The following is a 23,605-nucleotide window of genomic DNA, read 5'->3' as shown; positions in this document are numbered from 1 at the left end:
ACAGTGTGCCATGTATCAGCTAATCTAGAGATGATTTCTAGCACATGGGAAGATGTGGGTGGATACACACTCACACTTCATCATTTTATGAAAGGCACTTGGCCATCTGTGGATGCTGAGAGCACTAAGTGCCTCGTGTCTTCCTGGAGGTCATTTTTGTGTTCTGGTGGAAAAACTATTCTAACTGGTAACTACAAACACTGTTAAGCTCCATCGATGCTGCTCTGTGGAGTAGCTGGGCTCTCCTTCAACATGCAGCACAGGTCTATATTTGCACAACTGTATTTTCATTAGCGCTCAGGCTTCCACGTCTACTTCTTCACCATCTTCAGCGGCTTGGTGCATTTCCCAAACTGTTCCAGTGAAGCAATACTTCTTATATCTAATTCTGTTACCACACACAAGTTCATCTTCTTCTCAATGCCAGGGATACAACAATAGTTTGGTTCCAAAAAGCCCAATTACCCTTAAATCTGCAAGGACACCCTGAAAAGTAAATTTTATATTATACAGGTCATTTAATGCATAAGTCAGTTATTTATGTCATAACTAAGCAGGTAAACCAAAAACACCTTAAATGGACATTATATATATCTTATTTTCCAAGGTCTTATCTATGAACTTTCTTCTTTCACTAAATGATGCGCCTTGTACAGTCTTTGACTACTGACCTGGTTTTTACAAACAAAATCATTTCTTTGTTCATCACTATAAACATTATCTGCTTAGGGCAATCTTAGCTAATGAAATTAAGTGTCTTGGATAAACACATCAGGGCAAAGTGATACGAGGATCCTGTGGACAAGCAAGGTCAGGTTTTAAAACCCAGACACATCTATACTGTGCTGGGTCAATGTAACACACTCAGAAACAAACAAAAATGAAACATTTCAGGAAAAAATGTTCAGAAAATCTAGTCTTTAAGACTCTCAAAGATGTGCTTCATGAACAGGGCTATGGGGATGCTTAGTCTAGTAGAAAAAGGGCTCAGAACCGCCAGGGAAACTACTAGACTTCTTGAAGACTGTCAAGTATGAAAAGGATCACACTTGTTCTGTCATCCATAAGTAGGCCCAGTAAGACCTGGAAATATGATACATCTGTCCCAGCTGCAGCTGAATCTTCCACACATTTATTATTTATGGACAGTGTGGAATTAGAAATGCTACACTGTTTCTATGTATGAATCAAGATGCATGTAAAGGGGTGATAAATTGGTCAATTTGAAGGTTAAGTTTGAAAAACACACAGGAGCAAATTTAGTCAAGTTCTTTCCAGAACTATCCTAAACTCAGAACCAGCTATCTCATGAAATGGTGACCGATTTATACCAGCAATTAATCTGTTTTACACTAAAAAGTAGATTAAATAAAAAGTTCTTTTAAGTAGAAGCAAAATGTCAACAAGGTGGAGTTCAGAAAGCAATTCAAATACAATGCAAGATCATGTTGTTTTCTACAGTACCTCATGAGTCAATGACACTGGCAACTTAGAAAAAGCTCTAACCTGTTTTCCCATCTCATCCATAGACAAGAATTAACTTCTCTCAAATGTACTAAGTACTGTACTAACATTCAATTTTTTGAGCCTACTTAACTGTCCTTAAAGAATGTAACAGTATAACTTTCTCCTTTCAATTACTTCTATATACTTGATAGAATTTCTTAATCTTGGAAATAAAGGATTCCCAAGTTACTTTAAGTGTGTATTTGTAAAACTTCCTAGTTTATCAAACTAAAATAAAGATTTAGTATTTTTCTGAAACCTAAGTGTGAAGCAACAGAAACTGGAAGACACAGGCAAAGTGAAGCCAGGCAATAGTCACGGAACACCGAAACTCCCATGCCAGGTGCAGTACCTTCTTAGTCCTCACAGGATGCAAAATGCCACATTAAAAAAGGTCAGGCCCAGTGAAACACCTGCAATATACTCAGAAGGCTGAGGCAGGAGGATCACTAGTTGAGGACAGCCTGTGTCTCAAATAAAACCCACTACACTAAGTCCGGATCATAATCACTAAGACAGGAAGGGCAGAAGCTACCTGGGCACCTTATAATATTGGAGGATGCCTGTACCTAAAAGAGGGTACAATGTTGATGGATCTATTTCTAAATAAACCTCAAACATGGAAAGCCAAAGCTGAGGCTTGTCTGTTTCCGTACTCTCTGGAAAAGTCTCTGGGAAAATTGCTTTCTACCTCTTTACCTGTCTGCAGAGCAGCCAACCTGTAGAGTTTACAGCAGCAGCAGCCACTGCACTGACCGACCCCATTCTGAACGTTCCTCTACCTGCACCATGCCTTACCTCTTTCTTGTGCAGAGAATCCCTCTGATCAGAATTTCTGAAACTCCAATGCACACTTCAAAGTTCTGTAGAATTTTTACCATAACAATCTAATTTGCCTTAGATGTATAGACTAGTGGAAAAAATCCAGGGCACCTGTGTGACCACTTTGAAACATGAATTTTTCACATTTAGAACCCAAATAATATGAAATCTTCTTCACAAGTAACAAGAATAACTGAATGAATGCAGATTTTGTTTGGGACATCCAAACACAGACACTCTGCTCACTACAGCAGAGGAAAATGAGGTGCACATGTTCATACTAAGTTTAAAAGTCCACACTTGGCAGTCACTGCCTTGTGACTTTTTGTAGGAAAGCAGCTCTCCAAAAATCTGCCCCCTCCAAAGAATGAAAAAGAAAAACCAACTTTTATTTCATCAGAAAAGGGGGAAAAAAAGAAAAGAACAAAAACGTGCTTGCACCACGCGATGCTAGCCAGTGGTGAAGTCCTGACCCACGCCTCACCCCTGAAGATAATGGGAAAGAACTCCGCGATGTTTTCTTTGAAGGCTAGCGACAGTGTAGGAAGATCTCATGCAGAAGCAGCATGTACGGCTCTTATTTCACCACTACCTTTGCAATAGTTTTGACATTTCCAATGCATATAGAAAAGCTTGTGTAGACAAAACACAGCCTTCCACTGACACGGGACTGTGAACCTTACAACAATTTAACTCTAACATTAGGAACTTTGTACTTTAGTACAAACTTTAACTCATCTTTTCCAAACTTACCAGGTGAACAAAACCAAAAAATCTTGGCTTCATTTCCCCTGCCCCAATGTGGTAGCTATTTCAAATTAAAATTTCCATTTATAACACTCATTTTGTTCAGAGTATCATTTCCTTGAGAGGCCAGATCAAAGACCCAGGTTGTCAAGCCTCGAGCTTTATTTCTTGTGTGGGAATGACTCCATCTTATGTGACTCTAAAGTCCTGGAGTCCACTTTCTGAATGTCTCCTTCTTCTAACAGACCAGCAGGGAGACTGCTCCAGCAGCCACCTTCAGGTGAGTGAAGGGATATGGTTATGAAGACAAGATCACCCACGCTGTCTGCATACAGTTAAAGCGACAGACTCGGAAGTCAGGTTCAGTTATTTGTTCAAGCTGAACATGAGACAAAAACACCTTTCTTGGTAACGACTCATGACTTGGATAGTTCTCCAATTGGCCTTCATTTTCAAATGGGTTCTCCTTTGAGCAGAGGTACTATTTATGTATGCTATTTGGTAAGGGGTTAATATTTTGATCAATCTAATCTTAAAATTTGACCTAATCACTCCTATTATTTACCATACGGACCTCTAGAATTTTAACGAGAGGAATTTTTTCTAAAAAAAAAAGACAGTATGATCAGAAATACTTCGCAAAAGACACATTAAATTACACTTAAAAATATGGTTGCAATTTTCACTTTCTATTCCTGAAACAAAAATCAGCCATTTATCAGTAAGTGCATTTTTCCATGGAGAAAATATTTATTAGTTTTCAAATGATCACATAGTACAAATATTACACAATTAATCATTCTAGAAAAGAAATCACTTATATTAATATTTATAAAATAAACACGGAAATGATATAGAATTGCATATTGTGACACGAAATTATTCGTTAAAACTCTGAAAGGAAATGCATCCAAATTAAAAGTTGAAACAAATCAGTACACAGTAATATACAAAGTTTCACTTTGAAAGAGCTTGCAGTGCAGGAGGTAATGGAAATGCACTGACATTTCTTTTGCAAACTTTAAGAACACAGCTGAGATTAATTAATGTTTGAGATTCTGAGGGTAAACCACTTTCTGTCTTCAGTGCTGAGACAAAAGGCTAGTGACCTCAGGCCATAAAATGGTTTCTACAGTGGTTTAAAGAATGCAACTCAATTTCTAGGCAAATCTCACTTTCAGCTCCCTGAGTTCTTACTAAAATGTTAGGTAATTTGGTTTTTGTTTATATGTATTTATGAACTATTTTATTAAGTCAGGAATACAAAACTGTAATTCTTTGGGAATTCAGAGTTCTGTGAGGAAATTTGCCAATCAAAATTAACAAATTTGCTTTTAAGCATTATACTTTTGAAAAATGATTTATAATTTATAAGAAAAAATAGTTCTTATAGCCAAAAAAGACTAAAAGCAGATTTTAGCAGATGTAGCTTTTATGCTTTGAGAGCCTAACATTTCAGTTGGCTCTTATATTATTAATTCTACAATTTCTCTTCTTAAAACTTATTCCAAATTAAAAGGAACTGGCAGCATCAGGTGACTGTTACAGTTCTCCTTAGTAGCTCTGACTGGTTTCTAGAGAGTTACTAGATAACCAAAGAAACAAACACGTGGACAGCTCCTGTCCACTGGTGATTTGGATAACTACATTCATTTCCTTTATCCTGCAAGGTCACTGCCTCTTTGCATCACCTCTGTTCCATACCAACTGCTCTGCACCACTCAAGTGGAGATGCCTTCAGTGCAGAGGAAACCCTACGTGGAAAAACAGACCCGGTGCGTGGGTCTGAGACAGTTCTACGACTTTGTAAGAATAAGGCTCAGGACCAGCATGAGATGAGCTGAGAGTACATCCTAACATGAACGGACTCTTGAAGAGTTGGCTTCACCCTTTACTTGCGTGCCCTTTAGCACTGGGTAACAAAAGGAGGTAGAGGGGGCTCATCAAGCCTTTTCTATTTTTATGCTATTTTTTAAAGTGACGGTTATCTACTTGACTAAAATGGTTTCAGTCCCACAAACCTTTTACTGAAACAGACACAGAGGGATGCTTTGAAAGACAAGACTCTCAAGCTTCCTCCATTTCAGTCTTCAGAATAAGAAATATGTTCAGGCCATATAAAACTCCAATATGAAAAGATTGTTTCATTATTTGAGCCTTTCCATTTTCAGACCAAAAATAAACCAGAGTAAATCTTTAAAAGCTTGTAAGTAACAAGATCAGGTGCTGGCTCATCCTTGTGTCTTCTAGACATACTGCATGGATCCATTCACCACTGCCTTCCAAACTGCAGGTGCTGGCATGTGTGACAGATATCATCCATGAGGGCTCTGCTAGAAGAGTTCCTTTTGCTGAAGAGGTATGATGTTTTACCAGTTGAAAGAAATCTGGGCAATTAGAGAACAAATAAACCGGTCTCCCATTATCAAGATACCTGGAGTCACAGAAGGAAGCCACCAAGGAAACAATGAAAACTTGCCAAAGCACCAACTTCACATTCTACCCACTGTAGATGGTAAGAACTGCCTGGACTCACACCCTACCCCTGGCATCAAAGAAACTAAGAAAGAACCATCTTAATGCCCTAGGAGAAATCTAGTCATTCCTAGGGACTAGAAAACTACTTTTGAGGGTATTAAATGTAACTTTCTGGGACACTAAATCCTGAAACTTATACTCGTTCGTATTTCAGAATGAAGCCTACATTTAACAGTAAAGCACAACAGTACTATGGTCATCAATTCCATCTCCTAAGAGACTGAGTGTGAAGGCCTAACATTTACGGGAGGAAAAGACCCAAAGTCCTCACTAACAGGGCAGGGTGACACCTGGACATTCAACTGTATAAATTAAGAGATCTCAGATGTCCAGCTCACCCAAAGATGAAGCACAGGAATTTCAATTTCTGGACTCTCAAAGAACTCTATCCAGTCCACCGTTACAATAAAGGCCAAAGTGGGAAATTACTGCCTTTCTTAAGTTCCTGTGAACTACAGACATGGACCAAACCATGCGTATGCCCCAGATTAGCCGCAGCTTTAATTATCTGGAGAGAAATAAAATAACTTGTAGTTTGTTTTAGAATGGGCACTAGATAGTACTCTGAGAAACACCGAGGTCACAGTCCCGCCTGGTTCTTGTAAGAAGCCAAGGAGATTAGCAACAGAATAAATGGACAATGGCAGGACACTCCACTCTAAGCAAACCCAAGTAAACAATGGAAAGCACCCACTTGTTTCTTATCCTTTCCCACTCTCTCCAGAAGCTGGATATTCTGTCTCCAAGGGTTCAGTGGAGAAAGTGGCCCCCTGACGTCAAAAGCCTCCGTGGTCTTGGCTGTATCTGTGGTTCTAGGATCACTCCTTGCACCTCTGGTAGGAGAGAAGCACTGAAATAGAGCTGAATATAGATTTAAGAAAAAATTCTTATTAAAAAAATTACATACTCTGGTCATTTGAGTTTGTAATGGCTTATCCTCAGGACAAAAAGGAGCTACGTTGGGACAAACATTCTTGAGTACCATCTTAATTTGAATTTTAGAAGTCTGTTACCACAAATGATAAATTCCTTAGTAGCTACTAAGAAGGGACCTGTACTGGTCTAAGCCATAACATACTCTGTGACAAACCACTCAACTTCAAATAAAGATCGAAGCAAAAAAATCATATATATGATGGGAAACAAGATCATAGTTGTCTTACAGGGACAGGGAGAAGATATTCAACCTCAGCTACATCCAAAGAGCCCGTTAATTCTTCCATCAAAGAGAAGAAGAGGAATTGGAAAGTAGAAACAGAATATCACAGTAACAGAATACTACACTTCAGGAATATCTACACAGCTCAAGTTAACAGTTTAAATTCCAGTAATTTAGAGAGAATTGATCCACACTAGAGGCCAATATTATGGCCAAAAAGTTAAATTTGAGTTTTAACAAAGCTCTGACTAATGTCAATGAAAAAGGCAGCTTCTTCAAGCATTTATCTTTGAAACTGGAGGGCAGGATAATGTTCATAGGTAACAGATATTTACATTTTTTAAATGCATGATCATTTTGTTTGGAGCCAAGAGGGACCGGGAACAATCATTAGCGGCCACAATGCAGAAATTAAGGCATCAAAGTATACCAAACAACAGATGGTGCTAGAGACCCTGGCCAATAGCTTTCCTCTAGGACAGAAGTTCAAAGCTCACAGCATCTGATCAAGGAAAAACTAAAAGGAGAAGCAGAGAGGCAGGTGTGTACTTAAAGTCCCAGGGGTTAACAGTATTGCCTCGGGGCAAATGATCAATTCTCTTTGTGGTATGGAGTTCCTGTTAAACCTGAAGATCTGCCGCTAACTATAAAGGTGCTCTGTGTCCCTGCTCCCTGATCAGTCAGCCGTGGTGTCCTATTTCTGCGACACAGTATATTTTGGGTAAATGAAGGTGGGAATTCATTCTACCAAGTTATTTCCCTCTCACACCAACTGGTTATCACAAGGGTTCCTTACCTGTTAGTGGAGCGAGGGCTGTGCTCTCCTGCTCTCTAGCAAACCAACAAGGGTTAGAGTCTCAGCATTAAGGAGGTAGTAACCAACAGTTAGGGTCTACTGCCTTCGCTTTCTCTCCTGGCTCTGGCAGCCAGGTGGGGAACATACCAAAGCTGAAAAGGAATGGTTATTCCATTATCTGACAACATTTAGAATGAATTTTAAAAGCCTGAAGACGAAGAGAAAGCTGAACCCTTCTACCTGGGAACATATCCAACTCTCTGCACAAAGGATAAATAAAAACAATCTGGCCCTAGAAAAGGAAACCTGGGATGAATTTAACCATCCAACCTATAATTTCCAAAAGTTAAAAGAAATGAAAAAAATTGAGAGTGACAGAGGAGTTCCAGCTAGGAAAGACTTTTGGGACAAATAACCACAGAGAACTTCATGAGCCAAAGTGGCGACACTGGGTTCTCACTTCCGTCCGGCTGTAGACCAGTGTGTTCTAAGTGGTGCTGTCCAGTGTTACTCCAGTGTGGAGGTACAGCGGGTATGGTAGGAAAGAAGTACAAGTTAGAGCCAAGACCTGATTGTGGAGTACCTCAAGAACCGCACTCAGGGTTAGGCAGTTCTTAGAAGAAAAGGAATCCCACAGCTGGTGTTTCCCTGTAACTACCGTGAGCGCAGCCTAGCAGCGAGCTGCCTCCTCCCGCCCTGCTACCCTGCGATGCAAGCAAATGCTACAGAGATGCTGCAAAAATTACCCAACAGTAGCAGCCCTCTAAGTTTTCGAACCAACTTTATTAGCAAGCCCTCCCTTCTGTGATGATGTTTCAATATAAATCACTGAGGATTATATAAGAAGTCTACATTAATGAAATCTAAGTAAAATTTAACTCTAATAATCAAGGCAAAGGCTGACATTTTTCCGAGCCCCTCCCCCGACCAATCGTAACAGACAGCAGGGTGAGAACTGGAGAAAGATGAAGGGTCATTTTGAACAAACACACTTGACTATCTTTTTCAGTTTTGAATCAACTTGCTCATCTTAACATTAGGTTAAATTTCCAACTTCAACAGGAACTTTAAGCTAACCACCTCCAAACCTTTTATTTATGTTTTGCACCTTCCAGAATACATGTAAAAAGCATGGCCACCTTGGCTTCAAAACAACAAAAACCACAGGAAAGAAAACCCTAAAACCTTTACGTTAGGTTACAATGCAAAGCCAGTATGACTTGGCTCAAGAAATCGGAAAACCTGTAAACTTCCCAGAGTCAGATTTCATCCAGAAGACTTCTTTATTCTGCCTGTAGTACTACAGCATGCTCTTAGTCAGCAATGAGGAAACACAGATTTTACTAAATAAAAATTACTTTGAGGAGCTGGAGAGATGGCTCAGTGGTTAAGAGCACCGACTGCTCTTCTAAAGGTCCTGAGTTCAATTCCCAGCAACCACATGGTGGCTCACAACCATCTCTAGTGGGATCTGATGCCCTCTTCTGGCATAAAGTTGTACATGCAGATAAAGCACTCATATACATAAATAAATAATAAAATCTTTAAAAAATTACTTTGAAATCATTCAAGGGACCTGGTGTTCTTTGTGCTACGAGTTAAAAGTTTGGATTTCTTGATTTTATATGGAAAAATGTACAATCTCAAAATGAGGTCCTGAGTTACAAGCATCAATGATGCAGCTCCTCATCAGAACACTGTGTCACACTCTGTCACACTCTGCTTGTCCCAGCAGCGTCCCTCTGACAGGGTTTAACTGCCCCAATGCTGCGACGCTTTAAGACAGCTCCTAATGGGGTGGGTGGTGACCCCAACCAAAAGATTTTTCATTGTTACTTCATAACTGTAACTTTGCTACTGTTATGAATCATAATGTCAATACCTGATATGAAGGCTATCTGATATGTGGCCCCAGTGAAAGGTTTGTTCTACCCAAAGTGGTAGCACCCACAGGCTGAGAACCGCAGCCCTATTTGTTCTTTCAAAGGGGAAACTAAGCTTTCCGCAAGAATAAAATGTAACCACTAGAGACTAAATTTCCAACCAAAGGTAACAAGACCTGCGTGCTATGATGTGATATTACTGCAAATGGGGGTGAGAGACCTATCTACGAGGTTAAAAGTCATCAGTGTTCTCTGTAACTGTCTACATTTCTAAAGACGTTTACAAAGTATAGTTACGGTCAAGTCATGAAGAAATGCTAAGTATTACTTACATATACTTAGCATTATATGCATTCAAACATACCACTGAGAAAGAGAAATCCCGTTGAAATGTCTACCAAATGAGGTTATTTGTGAAATTTGCCCTCGTTACTAAATTATTAAATAATGAGGCTATATGGCTTATTAGTTTTAAGCATTCCTATATCTAGTTATTTTTAAAACAGTGAACTAGAGTACATGATTTTTGTTGCTGTTTTTGAGCTAGGGCCTCACATCGGCCAGGACGGCCTTGATCTTCCTAGTACTCTGTCTTCCCTAGCACTAGGACCACAAACAGTCCTCACCAGTCCAGGATGGCTGACCTACATTTAAACCTGCTGCTGCTTACCAACAGATATTACAAATGAGTCGGTAACCTGCCTTACCCACTTTCTATCACTGATTCTTACTGGTTCAAAAGAACTTCTATTTAGAAAATGAACTTCCCACAGATTCCTGTCCATTTGACAAACAGTTCTGGTTAGCCATGGGAAGAAAAAGGTTTTTTGTTTTTGTTTTTTTTAACAAAAGCATTATCTCTGTCTCTCCAGCCCCTAGAATGGTGTATGAATAGGTAATTCAGTAAACGCTTTCCAAATGAAGCGCGTTGATCAAGAACAGTACGAAAGTAAGCACTGTGTTCCCGGCTAACATAGAGGCAGACAATACGTAATCCAACTTTCATTCTGAAGGAAACAACTTTACCCACAGTACTAGAGCTGGGACAGGAAGAGACCAGACTGGCTACCTACTAAGCGCCACGCCAGTCATAGCCAAACAACCTCAACTCAGAACAAACAACCTACCAAACAACAAAACACCTAACAAAACCCCATTATAAACGGATTTCCGCACACTTCTGAAAAAGTTACCATTCAAAATGTCCCGGGGACTGGAGTCACACCACTGGACAGAAACACCAAGTTTTGTTAAAGGAAACAGATGACTAACCAAGTGTCTCTTCACGTCCACTAAGGCATAGGATGAAGTAAAACGGGCAAAAGAACAATCCAGAACACAAGCTCTAAGTACAGCAGCCAACTCACTACAGAATGAAAGGCAAAAAGCAATCATAAAATATATGTTAAGTTCTATCAACCAAGAGTAAAAGGCAATGTCCAAGGAAAGACAAAATATGAAAGTCCTTAAATTTGTCTGACTCTTTTAAACAAACAAGAATTATTTCCAAGCAGTGGTAGTGCACGCCTTTGATCCCAGCACATAGGAGGAAGAGGCAGGAGGATCCCTGTGAGTTCAAGGCCAGCCTGGTCTACAAAGTGAATTCCAGGCCAGCCAAGGTTATAATACAGAGAAACGCTGTCTCAAAAAAACAAAAAAATAAACCAATAAAAATTGACTATTTGGCCAGGCGGTGGTGGTGCACACCTTTAGTCCCAGCACTCGGAAAGCAGAGCCAGGTGGATCTCTGTGAGTTCGAGGCCAGCCTGGGCTACCAAGTGAGTTCCAGGAAAGGCACAAAGCTACACAGAGAAACCCTGTCGGGGGGGGGGGGGGGGGGGGGTAAATAAATAAATAAATAAATAAAAATTGACTATTTGACCCTTATCCAAGTTGATGAAAGTCATTTCAGGTCTCAAGTCACTCAGCTGCAATTTTTGTAATTAGCCTGCCTTTTCCTCTCCAATAGTCAGCCCCTCTGCCTGCTTGTTTGCTTGGTGTAAATTATTGGCTTTCTTCTTAGGATGCCAGGAGACCCTTGGGAAATATGTTACTTTAAGATAAAGCACCTCTTCTACTGTATTTTTTATCCTAGGAGCCCGAGTTGTACACTATATGAATACACTCAGAAAAAGTGAAAAATGACAACAGGCTATAATACAGAGAAACACTTGTTTCATTGATTACGCTGACATCAATTCCTTTAGTAGCTTTATCCATTTATGGCAAAAACTGCCATTAGTCAACAACAACAAAAGATGAAGAATAAAACTTAAAATGCCATGATGCAGCAAGGATGCCAAAGGCCTAAAATGAAAACACACGAGTACAAGGCAGAGGACACTTAATGCTGCCTCAGCTCTTCACCTCGACTATACATACAAAGAGAAAAAGAAAAACCTCTTTGATCGACCATCCAGCCAACTCCAGCAGTGAAGTACATGGAGGGCAGGCACCCGGTCCTGGCACTGGGAAGGGCACACCAGCACCCCTGTTCCCACCAGAACCTAGGCAAACACCCAGTGAACAGAGAGGGGCAGCTATCGAAAGAGCTGCTTCACACCACGGCCAAGGAGAGCCAACGCGGACGGACGAAGCACATCCCGGAGACGTGACTCCCAAGTACAACGTGGGATCTAGACTGAATCCTACAGAGACCGGAGTGAACACTACGTCAAAGTTCAAGGCCAGCTCACAGATCGCTGCTGATTTCCTAACCTCTAGATTTGGGTAAGGCTGTGTAAGATGGAAATACCAGGGAAAGCTGGATGGGAGTTTCTGAAAAGGCTGTGTTCTTCTCACTCCTCTTGTTTCAAAACAAAAGGCTAAAATGAAAAAAGAACACAAAAGGTCCTAAATCAGTTTCTATACCCATGCAATTCTCACTGAAAATATCAACTTTTTTTCAGACAGAATATTTAGTCCATTATTTCTTCAAAAATTAAGCCAAATGGAAATAACAATAGTATGTCATTGTGAATAGCAAAAGTCCACAATAGCAAACTCAAGGAAAGGAAGGAAGGTCATGTCTGCCTACTACTCAAGACAGACTCCTACACAACGTTCAGACTGTAACGCCCCCACTAACTAAAATCGCCCAACCTCATTTTCTGTATTTAAAATCCTAGAGTCTTACTAACTATTCAAAGCTTTCAGTTGTTTCTACTTTTCAAACGCTTTGCAAATAAAAAGGAAAATGCCGCCAAAAAGACTACGGTAAGAAGACCACCACTATCACCATCAAACCTACAATCCAGAAATACGATTTAGGCCGGATGTGTGGGAGTGTATCTTCAGTACCAGCACTGGGAAGGCAAAGGCCAACCTCTGACAGTTCTAGGCCAACCAGGCACTCGGGAGGCAGAGGCAGGTGGATCTCGGAGTTTGAGGTCAGCCTGGTCTACAGAGTGAGTTCCAGGGCAGCAGAGGAAGATTAGGTGTTCAAGATCAGTCCTGGCTACATGACACCCTGTCTGCAAAAATCAAAGCAAAATCAAAGACAGACAGACCAACTTTAGTTCTTACTGTGTGTCAGTTACCAGGAAAATTTCAAGTCACATGAGATATTGGTTTCAGTCCTTCAAAGTGCCCATGCTGCAAGAACTCATTCTTTGTATTTACCAAGCCAGAGGTCTAAACTTCCACTGGGAAATCAAGTGTGGTGCTGGAAAGACAGCTTGGCAGTTAAGAGCACTGTCTGCTCTGAGGACCTAGTTCAGGTCCCAGCTCCACATGGTGACTCACAACCATCTCTAACTCTAGTCCCAAAGGATCCAGTGCTCTCCTCTAGCAGCCCCTAGCACCAGGCACACACATTGTGCACAGACATACACTCAGGGAAAACACCCATAAACATAAAATAAGTCTCTGTTTTAAGGAAGGGACTGGAGCAATGGCTCTATGCTTAAGAGCACATAGTTTTCTTTGCAAAGGACCTGAGTCAGCTCCCAGCACCGCCGCCATCAGAGGTTTACAATGCCCTTTAACTCCAGCCCCAGGGAACTGAAACTCTCCTCTGACCTTAGGTACCTGCACTCAAATGTACACACACACATAATTGTGAAAAACAGTTAAGTGTTTTTAAGCATAAAATGAAGTTGATCTGGCATCCTCTGCACATTCTGGGAAGTCACAGAATGCATGTTATTCATAAGTAATACCAAACTGTGGTATTTCTAAGAAGAAAAAGAAATCCATTCTGTCCTCAAATTTTGAGTTTGGCTAATCCTTTAAAGCCTGAGCTCACAGTTTTATGGCAGCCCAGAAGAGTCAAAACTCCCTCCATATTTAATAGCATTATCTTCACAAATCTTCACAAACATCTTCCATGATAAATTCTTCACCGCTTTAAAATCTCCCAAGCCACATTGGACTGCAACTTTTACCTCAAGATTTGGCATTCTTAAATCATACATGGCACCTCAAGTCCCTGTATGTACAAACCCCATGCCCCTGCTCAGAAGGCTCATCAAGAGGATCACTGGAGAAGGCCAGCCTGGACTACAAAGCAAGTACTATCTACAGTCTGGGTTATACAAACAAGTAGAATGGTCGGGCTACAGACCAAGAACCTATTCAAAAACAAAACAACAACAAAACAGTAAAACTAAGAATACGGCACCCTTTCTTGTACCTCTCTTGTGTCCACTTCTCAAGTGAACACCTAACAAACTGATAGATTCAATAACCTCTTTGCTTAGTTAACACCACCACCCTATAGCATAATGAGCCAGGAAGATGAAGTTAATAAAATGCCTTGTATCTCTGGAAACTGAAATGTTTATATTAGCTAGCTCCTTGTAACCTAGTTTGGATTTCCTTAAGAATACCCTACCACGTACAGATTGCATCCCTAATAACTGTGAACTGTTTACAAAGGCAGGGACAGGAAGTGACCCGAGGGTGTGTCAACGCAGCACCTTTCCCAAGCGTGTCCCCAAGCACCTGGAAAAAATGTCTTGGGTCCCGTCATACGACAACAATCACACTTTTATTTCTAATATGAATGTATACTTACAGAAAGCAGACTAGAAGACAAGCCAACTATGGTGGAAGAATAAACATAGACAGAAACGGGCCCAAAGAGACATAAAAAGCACTCGGCAAAAGTCCTGAGCTCCAGAACTTTCCTTTTCCCATGTGACAAACTAGTATTACAAAAACACTCATTTTGGAAGTTTATAAAGAACTTCAAAATCCAGTTCAATGAATCTGTGAACCTTCAAACACCTAATACTAACTTATTATCTTATTAAACCAAACTGATTAATCCCATTCATTCTATGAGATAGTTTGCCATCCCATATGGGGCTGAGAACGGAACAGATGGTCTTCAGGGCACTGTGCCCATCTAAAACAGTCTTCACGAGGTTTCAGACTGCTTCATCTGGGAAATGACTCGACTCTGGAGTACTGAACTGCCACATGACACTGGACTTCTCTGGGTCCCCTTCACTCCCATTAGGAAAAGTGGAAGGCATGTTTTCTAACAACTTCGGCATTTATAAACTTTTCCTAAGCTCTTACCAGATACTGAGATATAGGATAGTCCTCTAAGAATAGAATTCAGAGAAAGAATAAACCTCTGATGTCTCCACTGAATGGAGTGAGTTTGTTTTGTTTTTAACAGAATGGAGGCATTCAATATATACTGTAGAAATTATAAGTTCTTTCATATAACCCCTGGTGATGCAGACTCTACCAAATATCACAAAGACCCAGAATCACCTTCTCAGCCCTTGTTGAGACGGCTGTGGAGTGAAGCCTTGGCCTGGTAGGCAAGCTTCCTTCTTTAATTTACTATGCTACGAAGGAACCTTCTTATTTGGCACAATATGAGCACCGACCACATACACAGCTACAAAGAACTAAGCTGGATGCAACCCACATCTGTCTCCTTTACTCTTCCCAGACAGAACCAGGGTGTGGTCTAGTCCCCACAGAACAGGTAAGGACACTGGACTTAGAAAGCTTAACTTTAAAAAGCCATGCAATTAAGAAGCAGAAGAAACAAGGTTAGAAACCAGGTCTGATGTCAAAACTGATGGTCAGTAATCTACCTCGTTACACGCTGAAAGCAACAGCTTTGTTCCATCCACTAACTTGAACGCAAAAGCTGTCACGCACACTAGACACGGAACTGAGCACATAATCTGGAAGCCATCGAGATCTAAGATGCTCTTCTGCTCAACACTAGGTATGTATGCATCAAGCACTTGACATTTCTGAAACAAATACATTTCCACGGAGAGTACTGTAAAGAGCTTTCTAGACTGACAATCCTTATACTAGCTGGCAACATTTTTACTTCCCGTGGGTGGATCTCCACATGTGGGCAATGAGGGCAAGTACCCCTGGGTAGTGACTGCACCAGGCTGTTCCACAGTGACCAGCTATCACACCTGCTCTTCCACCCTCTACAATAGTTTATCCCCTTCCTGGTTCTGGCTGTTCATCCCCTAGTCACGTGCTGAACCTCTAACTCATAGACCGGCAGTACTAACGGTATTTAGGTTCCAGACTCCAAAGCTCAACTATAGCACAACTTGGCTCTGTGAGACCAGACTCTACCTCTTAAAAGCTTTTGTTTTTACATATTGGATCTATTTATAATAAGCCACTGTAAAATCTCATGGGCTTAGACCCCCAAACACAACTAGGAAAAGAGTCCAAAATGGGCCTTCACTTCCACAACATTAACTCACTCCAACTTTCTCATGCAACTGCTGGCCTGGCCTGGCCTGGCCTGGCCTGGTGGAGACAGCAAGTTGAGACAGTCCACGTGCACAAGTAAAGGGAGCAGCTAAGGCACAACCACTAACTACCCAATGTGCCACTTTCAACAGCCCCCATGTTCATCCATGGGGACGAACAATCTAACTGCCACAACAACTTTTAAGTAACAGATACCCAATGCAACCTTGCCAACAACAAAATAAAATTCACCTTCCAACACAAAGGAGCAAAATGACAAACTCGCTCTTTCAACTGCGTATTAATCACTCATACAAATTAGCACTTCTGTATTCCTGTAACAAACATGGTAATATGACTATAAGCTGCAACAGCTCAAAATTAAAGACCTGAGTCATAAGCATGCTATTATGACTCAATTAGAATGAAGTTTCTGGTTTTAAAATATTTTTATTTAACTTATGCTGAGCTTAAAGAAAATACCATAAGCTTATCACTGAGACCAACAGACAGCTAACAAACCTCATTTACTGATTGCTCATGGCATAAAACTGTGTCTCACTGGGTGTGGTGGCACCCACCTTTGATCCTGGCACTTGTGAGGCAGAGGCAGACAGATCTCTGTGACTTTAAGGCTAGCCTGGTGTCTACACAGTGAGTTCCAAGATAACCAGGACTACATAGTTAGATCCCATCTTTAAAAAAAAAAAAAGGATGAAAAAATGGTGTCTCCAAAGCTCTCCTTCTGAATTGTGTGATTAGACTCATATAATTCAACTTTAATACTGAGCAATAAACTTGGAAATGTTAACCACAGCAAAGGGGATGTTATCACTGTCTTCCTCTCAAATTCATAAGGGCTGTGGATGTCTATCATCCATGAATAAATCTGTCAAGAGAAGCTGAAAGGACTGGAGTGTGGGGTTGTGTTTTTATCATGGCAGAGCATGAGGTGGAAGTAAACAAAGAACGTCTTACTATAACACCTTCTGGTTCTCAATCCACCCTTTTCACCTGGAACTCAAAACTGGTAAAAATCTTGGTAATAAAATATTACAAATATCACAGCTTGTACAAATGTGCACACCCTACTTCAGAGTGTAACTGGTGAAGTGTGTGGTGGATCTCCACAAAGAAAGAGAACAGTAAGACAGCAGCTCGGGTGGTGGGATCAAAATGCTGTTTGACCATCAGCCAAGAGTCTACAGTAACTAATGGGAAGACATGCCCCATGCTGGACTCTAAGAAATGTGGTGGAATGTGACAGGAAGGCCTATCAGAAGTGTTGGAGGGAAGCTTCTCCAGGTCACTGGTGGCTCATCAGACCTGGGCTGTGCAATTACCACACACAAAACCAAGGAGTATGCCAACTCATATACTTCGTTATCTTTGTGCCCAAAGGAGCATACTTGAAGAATCACAAAATGTTCACTTAGCAGTATATTTTAAAAACTGTGTTTATTAAGTAACCCATCATATATCATTTTAAAGTGAATTTTAAAATAGGACTATAACCAACAAAAAGAAACTGTGTAACTGTCAAGAATACAACAAAATTACCCAGAGAGCACAATGAAGAAAATGACACAAAACTTCCTTATAAAACAAAGTTAAATTGACTGGAGTCTTCATTTATTTAAAAGCGTGAGACAGTATCTGAAAGATTTTCACTAGCTACCCTTTTCAACACAGCAAATCACGGAAGGGAAAAAAAAAAAAAACATAAGGGGCCTTCTGTTATATCAAAGTATCTTTACTAGTCAATAATTCTACTGTGATAACAGAAGACAGCCTAAAGGCCCAGCGCCTCCCAGTATCCTTAAACTTGAGCAAGGAGAACATTCTAATTCTTTCTGACCCCATGCTGCAGAAGTATAATAGTTCAACTTGAGGTTTAGAATGACCGTGGCATGAAATCTTAAGGCATGAAGGAGTTTCTAGAAAAGACTGAGGTGGGAGGGCCCACTCTAAATGTGGGAGGCACCATTCAGTATGCTGGGGTCCTGGTAACTAGATGGGGAAGGGAGCTGAGCAGCATCATTCATACCCACCCACACCCCTCAACTGTCTCTTGTTAGTTTATTCACCAACAGGTTTGAATAAAATGCTTCATCTCTCTAGCCTCAGTTTTCTCCCTTATAAAATGGGGATAATAATAGTACTTAAACCGGAAGTATGTTCTGAGAATTATGGTAACACCTCCACGCTCAGAACAACTTGGAACAGCAGAGCTGATTCTCAAACACTCAAACACTGCCACTGATATTACTGGAGTCTGACCAAGCCAGCGGCACCCACCACACAGCAGGAACGTGATGTTTCATTTTAGACTGGATAAGTGAACCTGTCTGCTAATTCTCCATGAAGCTTAAACAGAGAAAAACTACCAACTACAAGACAGGACCAAGCCTCAAGACAGCATAATCTAATCTAAAGTGCTTAGTTAAAAACAAATTAAAAATCATATGAAAGTAATCTTATATACTATCACTACTAAGATATACCATGACCTCGTGATGATTTAACGGCAAACATCATTTCAACTGTATGTGTGCGCTTTCAAAGCACTCCTGACTAGGTAATACACTATTTGTTAGAATGTATCTACACACTAAGAAAGCCTAATGACAAAAAAAAAAGAAAGAAAAAGGTAATAAATAACCTGAATGACCTATGACAGAATTAAGTCTTATCAACAATGAACAATTTGAATTCGTAAGTCACTCATTAAGAATACTCAGGCATGTACACAGGATATCAAAAATTTCCCAATCTGAGCAGTCAGATGTTACTGCAAAAATAATCTGAGGGCCCTGGATAAAAGTAAGTCATTATTTCATCTGTCTTACCCACATAAAGCTCTGAGGTACTCTGCTCTGTGGCTCCCTAGATGAGCAAAGCCATGCCATGCACCATGACCTACCATGAATCTTTTATGAAACCAAGTCACAGTAAGTCTTCCCCAGTCAACACAAAATGGTCTTATGGCAGCAACCAGGTTGACCACTGATTGGTTCACAGAGACGATGAAAAATTCCTTCACTAGACTTGAAGCTAGCCTCTGTGACCACTACATTACATCGTTTTCCTTGGGGGGGGGGGGGGGGGGTGAGGGTGGTATTATTCCTGCTTTCCTATTTTGGATAACAGGCAGCTGATAATGACCACAAATAAAACAGATCACAGAAATTTTAAACAAATGGTCACTAAACTGGTTAACAGGAAAAACCTCAACAGAAGCCAGAGGCATCCTCCAGGCTCAAAGCCTGTTTTGAACAGCTGAGACTCCATCAGAGGATTTCCAAGATAATACCTGGGTATTTTAGAACCATCTTAAGGAAAATAGCTATTCCAGTCAAAAGCAGGGAAAATACTGATCACTCCAATTAGTGGAGACTTTATTTCATTCAAGTTAGAGAATCCTTAATGGCATAAGCTTAAGTGAATTCAAAATAAAACACAATGCCTGTTTAGAAAACAAACCGCCAACTCACAGGCAGCAAAAAGTAAACCAAGTCACAATCATATACATTTAGGGAGAAACTGATGTCACGTGATGACCTGTAAAGAACTTAAATTCTATTCTCTAAAAGGATACATTCACTTGCCTGTTCTTACGCTACAATTAATAATAGATTTTCTTCACTGAACAGACTTTTACCATTTTTGTAGACACTGAAATAGGTTTGGATACTAGTAAATCCCAAACATCCCTATTCGTGGATGTTAAAATTATCACATAATCACCAAAACTAATAAATTATAACAAGTATTATAAACAAAACAACAAGGTGCTTTCAATCAGTTTTTTTAACAACCAACCTAAATTTAAACTGGTATGCCAGAGGCCTCTCAAAAAGTTAGCGGTTTAGCCAGGTGTAGTGGTACATACCTGTAATCCCAGGACTCCAGAAGCTGAAGCAGGAGGACCACAAGTTGGCCAGCTTGGGCTTTGCAGCTAGTTCATGGCTGGCCTAGGCTACAGAGCAAGACCTTGCCTCAAAACAAGAAGATACACACACACACACACACACACACACACACACACATTATTTATATATATATATATATATATATATATATATATATATATATATACACACACACACACACACACACACACACATATATATATGACATTTAAAGTTTAAGGAAGGGTTAAGGAGGTGACCCTGGGCATGTTTATGTTCAAGACCAGCACATGCAAACCCCCACAGGAGGAAGAATGGGCAACAGGTGAGAAAGTGTCTGAACGGTCAAGTGTCATCAGAGCTTCGGAAAGCAGGGGAGTGGGTGGAAGCCTAGGGATAGGGCTCCGTGTAGAGCCCTTGCCTGGCATGCTTAAGGCTCTAGGCTCTATGCCCAGCACTGAAAGAAGAGAGTTTACTTTTCCTTTATTTGCTTCTTGTCTGCCAAGAACAGGGAGCCCTTGCCACATGCTCCCACCACCAAGCGCATGGGGCCAAGCGACCAAGGACAGAGCCTTCTGAAACCAAGAGCCCAAAGAAGCCTTTCTAGGGGACTGGGAGCCAACAGGAGGACAAAGGGAAGGCTTACATCCATGGGGTCTGGGCAAGTGAGCTACAGCAAAGACTGCCACATGAAGAATATCATTCAGAGTGCAACATGGTCCCAGAGAAAGGCGGGACAGGGCGTGTGTGGGGGAGTCCGTGAGAAAGCCACCACATGCAGCCCTTCTGAAGTGAGGGCTGCTTTATCTCAGACTGCAATGGTGTCAGCAGAGCAGAATGGGAGATGAGGAACTTTACATCCAGGATGTCAAACGCTGTGAGGAAAAAGAAAACTCTTGGTGTCTAAAGAAGTGATTCATCAAGAGAACCACTACAGAGGGCAATCTGAGGAGGATGGAGAAGCTGAGCAGGCACAGCAGCTCATGCCTAGGAACGCAGCACTCGGGAGGCTGAGGCAGGACGATGGTCTCTCCTCAAGCTTGAGGCCAGTCAGTACTATACAGCAAGAACTTACCCCCAAAAATAAGGCTGAGAAGCCTGTGAGAATTAGTAATTCTAGGAAAGCTGACAGTCGGCAGAGAATAATCTCAAAGAAACCAACACAGAACAAGAAAAGTGGGAAACAAAACCAGACAGATGAACCAGAAGCAAAGAAGGGTGTCGCAGATATCCAGAGTACTTCAAGAGGGAGCTAAGGCAGCCAGCCGAAGGCGTCCAGGATACTTTCTGGTCAGGCTGACTGGAAAGGAGGAAAGAGTGGCAAGAAAAGACACTTCTGTATGTGAGATCATAAACTATTCTTTTAGAAACTGGGTGAAGAAGCTTCACTTCTTTTTTCCTTTCTCTTGTACCTTCCTTTTAAAGAGCCATGAGGAGATATGTTGAAGCCACGTGTGGTAGACCTTACCAGAATCCCAGCACGTGGAAAGCTGAGGCAAGAGAACAGCCCCAAGTTAGAGGCTAGCCTCTGTACCTAAGAATGTATCTCAAAAAAAAAAACAAAAACAAAAGACCAAGCGATCACATATTCTACTGTGCTATCCAGCCTTTACGGTGACAAATCAAACCCAGCACGAGGGTGACTGCAGCTCCAGACCAGGTCTATTCAGTTTCGTGTTTTAAATTTAAATTTCTAAACAAGAAATCACATCTACTCTTTTGCTATGAAAATAAAATGTTAAGGCCCCATCTCAAATAAAAAAAGGAAAGGTATAAAGACATAAACCTATAGAAAGCAGGCCATGAAAAGTCAATGGTGATACAAATCTGGAAGCTGGAAAGCAGATGGTTGAGTGACAGATCACTTAGCAAACAGTAAAAACAATCAGATCCTCGGCAAACAGTAGAGAAAGCCAAGAACAAACCCAATTTAAAGTTCGCAAAGCCCCAAAGGCCCAGGCACTGGCAGCGCACACACAGCCACTATGGGGACAGAGGCTCTGAAGACAGGCTTCATGGGCTCTCCAGTCCTGCTCCTCACCCAAGACCAGCCAGCCCAAGTGCCAGGAGAGGGGAACGCGACTGGATGAAGACAACGGGGGGGGGGGGGGTCCCCCAGACTTGCAAGACTTCTCATTCCTCGCCTCCCTCTCCCTCCCTTGGAGCCCTTCCTGACAAGCCGCAAACCAGAAGACCCCTCTTACAAGGAGCTCATCAACCGAAGGGCAATACGGAGACACCAAGGACCCCAGCCAACCAGCCCAGGCAGGTTACCATCCACTGAGGCCAATGGCTAACAAGCTTTATTGAGAATGTGTAACCAGTATTTCCATCGCTTATTCTTCCACATGACTGCCAACTATGTAAAGGAATAGAACGTGAAAGATAGAGAATCAAAACAAAGAAGAAAATGAAACCTGGACAAAGAATGCATAGAAAGAAAACAGTTAAAAAGCTACACATGAAGGCACATACTATCATCTCAACGCACAAGAGACTGAGCTGGAGGATGGCAAGTTCAAGGCCAGCCTGGACTACACAGAGAAACCCTGCCTCATAAAACAACCAAATCTAACGTGTTCACAGAGCTAGGAGAAAGCACTATTATTACTAAACTGGGGCAATACACAGCTCACAAACGAGAAGCAAAGATCAACCAAAAACTCTTGGAAATTTTAAGAAAAATTCATACAAACAGAGCAAAGATATAAAAACCAAGGAAATTAGAAGATTAGTCAAGGAGGTCCATTGTGCAAGTGACTTTGAGGAGGAAAAAAATGTTTGGGATGTAGCTCATTGGCAGAGCACTTGCCAAGTCTATGTGAGGCCCTGGGTTCAGTCTCAACATGGCACTTTCCAGACTGAAACAGCATACACCAAAAACACATGAATAAAAGCAGATTCCACCCCTCACCATCTCCCAACCCCCCCCACACACACACACACAATCGGTGTAAGTGAAAACAATGGAAGCAAATCTTAAAAGCTTTCATATTCGATTTCAAGAGGGGGAAGAGAAAAGAGAGGAGGACAGCAAATACAAATCGCATAGAGTTTAAGAAACCAAGATGGCTCTAGAATTCTCAAACGCAGTATGGAAGCTAGGAAATGGTGTCAGTAGAGTTGCAAGAGAACACGATTTTTACAACCCGGTATCCTTTACCTAATCAGAGAATCAACTGAGTGTAAAGGTAAGCCGACACCATTTAGAAACAGCAAGTCCATCAAGAATGGAGCCAACACTGGCTGTGAAAAATGAAGACGGACCACTGGGGGAGATGAAAAGGGGAATGAATCCTACAGAAAGAGGTGAGGAGCAAGCCTAGGAGATGGTCCAGAATAGAGGCCAGAGTGAAGCAGAAATGAATCTTATTAATTAATACCAAGGTTGGTGCTAAGAGGCAGGGGATACAGAAAAGTAGTGATAAATGGAGAGGAACCCAAATACAGGGTGTGGTGGGGACAATAAACTCCAGCCACCACACCCCCAGCCAAGTTCCATACTAAGAGGAACCCCAATATTCTAAGTGGCTCTCTAGTCCTCTTGCAC

At 41.3% G+C, this 23,605-nt stretch overlaps 1 protein-coding gene across 5 annotated transcripts in view; it reads right to left on the bottom strand.

Moving 5' to 3' along the window:
* The window catches only part of Tsc22d1 (TSC22 domain family member 1), a 109,862-nt gene that overhangs the window by 77,736 nt on the left and 8,521 nt on the right, over window positions 1–23,605 (bottom strand). Inside the window, exons 3-4 of one of the 5 annotated variants that reach the window (XR_004945859.1) lie at window positions 6,308–6,474; window positions 3,853–5,509 (exon numbers count right to left, since the gene is read on the bottom strand). The exons of 2 other annotated variants lie outside the window; for them this stretch is intronic. Coding sequence is in view for 1 of the 3 variants with exons in the window: in XM_036198553.1 (XP_036054446.1) it covers window positions 6,432–6,474 (43 nt within the window). In the remaining 2 variants the exon portion in view is untranslated. Of the gene's footprint in view, window positions 1–3,846; window positions 6,475–23,605 lie in introns of those variants that run through there. 2 more of the 5 variants (XR_004945860.1, XM_036198553.1) reach the window with 2 other exon arrangements.

This window comes from Onychomys torridus, chromosome 9, assembly GCF_903995425.1.
Source record: "Onychomys torridus chromosome 9, mOncTor1.1, whole genome shotgun sequence".
In the NCBI taxonomy this organism is placed as follows: domain Eukaryota; kingdom Metazoa; phylum Chordata; class Mammalia; order Rodentia; family Cricetidae; genus Onychomys; species Onychomys torridus.
This window is presented reverse-complemented; position numbering and strand designations above follow the sequence as displayed.